This window comes from Rhamphochromis sp. 'chilingali' (genome assembly GCF_963969265.1).
Source record: "Rhamphochromis sp. 'chilingali' genome assembly, chromosome: 6".
In the NCBI taxonomy this organism is placed as follows: domain Eukaryota; kingdom Metazoa; phylum Chordata; class Actinopteri; order Cichliformes; family Cichlidae; genus Rhamphochromis; species Rhamphochromis sp. 'chilingali'.
In genome coordinates, this window is record NC_137933.1 from 41,023,091 (window position 1) to 41,029,634 (window position 6,544).

At 42.8% G+C, this 6,544-nt stretch overlaps 1 protein-coding gene across 1 annotated transcript; it reads left to right on the forward strand.

Moving 5' to 3' along the window:
• The first annotated feature begins 819 nt into the window (after positions 1–819).
• Positions 820–5,912, forward strand: LOC308398529 (gamma-aminobutyric acid receptor-associated protein-like 2). Its single transcript, XM_080885205.1, has 4 exons — positions 820–1,038; positions 3,600–3,655; positions 3,742–3,914; positions 5,428–5,912. Exons 1-4 carry the CDS (start codon positions 1,005–1,007, stop codon positions 5,516–5,518), a joined length of 354 nt encoding a protein of 117 aa, XP_080741331.1. The 5' UTR covers positions 820–1,004; the 3' UTR covers positions 5,519–5,912.
• Positions 5,913–6,544: the final 632 nt, after the last annotated feature.

A 6,544-nucleotide genomic window follows, 5' to 3' on the forward strand; every position in this document is an offset into this window, starting at 1 on the left:
ATAGAAAAACAGAACAATTTTTTTTTTAAAATAAATTTAAATTATTATTTTCTTCTTTAAATATAAACTTTTAGTTAGTCCAAAATTCAGGACAGTCTTGGCAAAAAGCTACCAGAGCTTTTTCTGTATGTCCATGATGTAAAATGAGTTGGACCCCCCTGTTATGTAAGGTTCAGGACAGATTAGTTCTATGTTACTCGAATAAAATGAGAAGAGAGGAAAAAAAGCAATGACACGTTTCTGATTGCAACACCTCCAGAAGCAGAATTACCAAGGCCATGGGTTTGTAGTTGGAGGCTGTGCTCTGGATCTCTCCTTTCAAAGCAAAACAGGAAGATAGATATTTATTCATTTTATCTTAATATCAATTAATTATTGTAGAAGTCTTAGCCCTGCCACGACATCATAAAACATTCTTAATACTCAGCATTTGTTAACGAAAGTAATGGTTGCATTTAGGGGATTCAAACTGCGCATGTCTGTGGGGACAATGCTGTAATGCTGGTTGTGTTTACGTTGTAGCGAGGAGAAATACGTATGACTGCGCATCACTACGGGGGGAACAGTGCATAAACTACCATGTGAAATGTTAATATCGGCTTATGCATACAGTGAAATGGAAACATTTAATCTTACTTAGGTCTTATGTGGTTATTAGCCTAGTTATGATGCATTTCGCCATTGCTTGTTCGTTATTAATACGTTTACAGAGAGAAAGAGTCGATGTTTCCGTCTTTCTCTCCCCCCTTTACATGGCGGAATGGTAGGGGCCTTGGTGACGTCACGGGCTGGGCGGGGCTCAGCAGGCTGATCGTGAAGAAGAGGATTGTTGCTGTTGTTGTTGTTGTTGTGTAGCTGGAGCGCTGGGAGGTGCCGAGCCGTGTGTTCGTTTGTGGTTAAAACTGAGAGGACAGCGAGCGGGAAGATTGCTGAGCCCCAAATTTAACCGTGAGTCGCGTTTACAGCCCGCTGCACCCGACGAGAGGAGCCCGGAAACGGCAAACATGAAATGGATGTTCAAAGAAGACCACTCTTTGGGTGAGAATGGAGGCGACGTTCTGATTAGTGAGGAAAAATAGTTATGAGTTGTTATTATTATGTTATAAAAGTCTAGCTGTTTATTCTTCCGTATGGGAGTTAATGTGGGCTTTAAAGTTTGTAAGGTGTCGCTGGTAAACGGGCCCTGCGGGGAGCCGGGCCTGTCCTCCAGGCTTTTGTCCATAGAGGAGCCAGCGATCCATTAACGGGGACATACAGGTGTAAATGTTGATGTCCGCTCCTGTTATCGTTAACTTTTAAACCCGTAGTGTTAAAGCCGTGTACTGGGCTCGTGGAAGCGGACAAACCATCGTGTCTTTGTTGTTAACACGACGACCCAGTTTCAGGCTAATCGTGTATACTGGCTCAGCAAGTAGCTAGTCGGGCCTCGCCTCTGCTCGCAGTTCATCAGCAGCTGGATGACCAAACAGCTCTACACTGCGGGCCAGCCGCATGCAACACAGCTGGAAACATCTGTTTAGACATGTAAATGTGCTGAGGGATCATTTAAAGTGTGCTCAGTTACAGCTGAAGTACAGTAAAGTAAATCAAGGTAATCAGGAAAACTCACTTAGTGAAGTACAGGAGGAGTGCAGGAGCACCTTCCCTGTGATTGTGTTACTGTAAAATAGTTTTATATCCATTAATTTCACATAAAAATATTGTATTATTCTATAATTACGCAATTGTAATAAATATTGTGTAAGCTGACTTCCACCAGTGGTTGAAACTTACCATGAAATATTATTTGTAGGATTTAAAATAGCACAAATGTTGTCTCCGTTAAGAAAGACAAGCACATGTTGGTGAAGGCCCAACCCCCCCCCCCCCCCCCCTGTTGATTTAGGTAAAAAAAATCAGTGGTAACTTTTTTGTGTCATTTATTAAATGTTGTTATAATAAAAGCTTAAGAAAGTATTTATGGTTCTTTCTTTCAAGCTAGCACTATTCAGGGTTTGTAGTCACATGACCATTAACCTGTCCACCATTTTGCCATTGTGATGCTGTAGGGTGGCGTGAACAAGGCCCCACAGAGTCACACGGTCCTAGATCAGTGAGGGGACTGGTTGGAGGTTTACGGTACACGGTGCTACCTGTATGGACCTTCCTGCGATGGCTTAGGTCGCTACACGTCGCCCCAGTCGCTGTTTGGAAGGAAGATGCGGACATTTCTGCAAATGCTCGCTAATTTCTAGCTGTAAAAATGCAAAACACAAAAGTCGAAACCTTTACAGGGAAGGTGAATTTCTGGGTTGTGTTGCACTTTGTGTTTCACTACAGTTCAGGAAGTAGTTAGCGAGGGTTTGCAGATAATTCAGTATCTTCCATGCAAACTAGAAGCAACTGCAGCAATTAGCATGTCTATGGCAGCCAACTGTGAAACCTGAACAGGAGCTCAGGGCAACCCCAGTGCTTCCTGTGAAAGATAAGATGTGGTTCCTGCGGCCTCATGCCGAGCGCTGTTTCAGCCGGCTGACTACAAACCGCGATAAGGATTTTTGTCCATTTGTGCTCATTCATCTTAAATTCATGTGACATAGTGAAAACGAATGATCTGAAGGAAAAGGAGCTGGTGAACTGTTAGAAACGAGAGTGATTGTTTTACTTTAGTGCAAATATTTGCCAGAATAAATACTTGCAGGAATGCATGCGGCGTGATATCATAGAGGCAACATGGTGATGTTTTATTAAAGATTCAGTGCCTGCACGTTCTTCTTTTGAGTGAGCGGATCGAAGGTGTTCGGGCGGCCAGAGGTGATGTTAACTGACAACAACTCCACCGTCAGATATCGATCTCTGTACATAATCAGCAGCAGGAGGTGCTGAGAGCTGTCTGAGGAAGGTTTTTTCTAAACAAACCTCTCTGAAGAACTCCTCACATAACCACCAGGGACCTAAAGACTTAAACTGAAGAAGTCAGCTGCTTTTTGAAAAGTAGCTTTTATTGATCATTTAAGAAGGCTGATAATATTTGGTACATGTAAACAAACTGCTGAAGCTAGCCTCCACACCACAGGGGGCGCTGCAGGGAGCCAAAGCTTGCCTTTGCATTTAGAAAGTTACTGAAAACCTTTTTTCACTGATTGAAGTGGACTTAAATCTGCATTTGTTAAACCCTGTCATATATCCACTGCTCCTGGTGGATGTTCATATGAAACAAGGCTCTGTATGAGATAAAGAAGGCTTATTTTGAACTGTGAATCATGCAAAGCTGTTGGGCAATATAAATATGTTGAATTAAGTTGAACATTCGATTGCAATGAATAGCAGCTCTTTGTAATGTCTGTTTTTTGTTATTTGTTGCTTATAATTTGCATCTGTTTGATCGTTATTGTAGTTTTCTGTCTTTTTAATCATGTTTGTTTCTGTGGTTTAATCAAGTGAGAACTCAGAGTCAGTTTCTTGTTTCATTATTGTTAAAATAATAATAATAATTTTCTTTATAGTTTCATTTTGGTTAACTTTCATTAGCCTTTTTTTTTTAAATTTCACTTGGAAACAGCGCGAGGTGCTGAGAAACACCCGTCAGACTAACCCGCGTGTGTCTTTGTCTCCTGCAGAACATCGATGCATAGAGTCAGCCAAAATCCGCAACAAGTACCCTGACCGCGTCCCGGTGAGTGAGCGCGACGACGCATGGGCGGCTGCTTCTGCAAGTCGGCCAGTTCGCTGATGATGAAATGTGTGTGTCGTTGCGTTCAGGTGATCGTGGAGAAAGTGTCGGGATCACAGATAGTGGACATCGACAAGAGGAAGTACCTGGTCCCCTCTGACATCACAGTGGCCCAGTTCATGTGGATCATCAGGAAACGCATCCAGCTGCCCTCGGAGAAGGCCATCTTCCTGTTTGTGGATAAGACGGTGCCTCAGTCCAGGTGAGCTCAGCCTTTCAGAGGACCTCGTTGTCTGATTTTTATATTATAAAGTAAAATAATGAGATCTGAAATGACCTCGCTCTGTAACTTCAGGTCAAGTGAGGGTTGAATGTTTGATTGTAAGCGAATACTGGTGGCTGCCACCATTAACCGTTTCAGTTTCAAAGGTCTTTAGATAAAAGACATCATATCTATGATATCTTTAATTTTCCATGAATCTGCTCGGCTTTTGGAGGACGAATGATAAAAGAAGGCCTGACAGGAAGATATTTACTCTACTGCAAAACACAACAGATGAAAACTGTAAATCTTCCCGTCATTCATTTAATACTGTATTCATTCAGTTTTGTCTCTCAGCATTCAGAATGCTGCACGTCTCAGTATTTCAGTGTTAGTGGGTCAGTTTCCACTAGGGCTGGGTTTTGATTATCGATATATAGATTAAAATCGATTCTAGCTTGGATAACGTGATATCGATTCATTGAAATCCTGAATTGATTTTTTAATATTAATTTATTTTGCCCGAAACGCCAGAATCTCAGGTTAAACCTCACAAAATTTCAACAACCACCAAACAGCTGAAACAGTAAATGAGAGCAGGAACACGGATTCTGCACAGAGACATAAACACAAAGCGCGGAGCCGCCGACGCATCAGAATCATCAGGATCAGTGAGATGTCGCCTTTCTCACCCGCCGGCGCGGACACGGTCGGGGCTGAAAGCCGACAGCTTGCTGATTCTGATGTTTCGGCGGCTCCGCGCTTTGTGTTTATGTCTTTGTGCAGATGATTCTAAAGCTGTTAGTTTGATCTCTCTCCAAACAATATTGACTGAACCAGCAGCAAAAGAAGATCCAAACTACGCTTCACATAAACATCGTCATGAACTCACTCTGACTTTCGCTGTTTTGCTTCCACCAGGATAAAATCACACTTCATGCACAGCTCTCTCTCTCTCTCTCTCACAGTTTCCCGTCTAAAAATCTGTTTTCTTCATTATTCGCTTGCTTGCTATCACAAGTCTACTGTTGTTTACAGGCTGTCGGCCGCTCTTTATGTGCTAGTGTGCGTCACTTGGGCGATCGTGGCTCAAGAGTTGGGAGTTCGCCTTGTAATCAAAAGGTTGCTGGTTCGAGCCCCGGCTCGGACAGTCTCGGTCGTTGTGTCCTTGGGCGAGACACTTCACCCGTTGCCTACTGGTGGTGGTCAGAGGGCCCAGTGGCGCCAGTGTCCGGCAGCCTCGCCTCTGTCAGTGTGGCTGTGGCTACAATGTAGCTGCCATCACCTGTGTGTGAATGTGTGGATGACTGGATGTGTAAAACGCTTTGAGGTCCTTAGGGACGAGTAAAGCGCTATACAAATACAGGCCATTTACTCCTCCAAATGTTCACAGATTTCTGTTGTTATTTATGAAAAAATGCTAACCGGGCGGATTTGTCGGTGTCTTTTCTGCGGTGGATTGTTTTCTTATTTGGTGTTCAGTGACGACGTTGCGTCTCCCTCCATGTTTCAGCATCACGATGGGGCAGCTCTACGAGAAGGAGAAGGATGAGGACGGCTTTTTATACGTGGCCTACAGCGGGGAGAACACCTTTGGCTTTTAGAGGAAAATAAAAGCTGCCTCTCCTGACACCCACCCACATCCAATCACAGCCCTCACTTGGCCCCTGGGAGACAGCGAGGGAAATTCAGAGACTGGAACAGACACGGATGCGCATCAGGAGACTCCGGCGTGCTTGTCCCGGCTCATGTCTCACCTCCTCTTTACAGATCCAGTGTGTCACATTTCAGTTACTCTTTGTTTGATGTTGTGATTTGAGTGTTTTAGTAGGAACCTTGATTTACTATTATTATTGATTGTTTCCACCTTTTAAAAGTGACGAGTGAATGATTTTTGCTTTCAGTTGTGCTTTCTTCTTTGAAGATGATATTTAAAAAAATGAATTATTTGACGGTAAGGTAGCTGGATGACCTAACCAATAAAAAGCCAAAAATAAATCCCGGGCACCTTCCTCATTTCTTCAAACTGTGTGTTATTTGATGCAAATGGGGTCATGTGACTCTTCAGCACAAAAGATCCCCATGAGTGTCGCCTCCAGTCGAGGTGTTAACAGATGACACAACAGCGACAAAAAACAAAGAAAAACTACAACATTGTTACAAATGTTGCTGCAGAGAATCCTCTGCACAGAGTGGTGTCATTTCACATAGCTTTTGTTTCCCTGAATGAATGAAATGATCAATTAAAAGTGTATTTTGTATTTACTCGGGTTATCTTTAACTAATATTAAGATTTGTTTGATGGTCTGGAGCGTGCACGTGGAACAAATATCCAGAAAACCTCTCACAGCACTGAGGATGATCCTGACGTCGCTCAAAATAATCTCTTTTCAAACGTGTTGTTTGAGGCGTGATGATTCACTGAACTTTGACCCTTTGCTCCTTGGTTTTAGTGAAATCTGATTGTATACGCTTTAGGAGGAAGTCTCGTTTCTTTTTGTTTGGTGTCATTTATGACTTGTGTTGTGATTTTAACCTTTGATACTTTCAGTCACTTTATTGCAAAACATTCATTCATTTAGTAGTTTTCACTTCCTGTTTAGAGTTTCTAATCGTGACATTTTACGCTG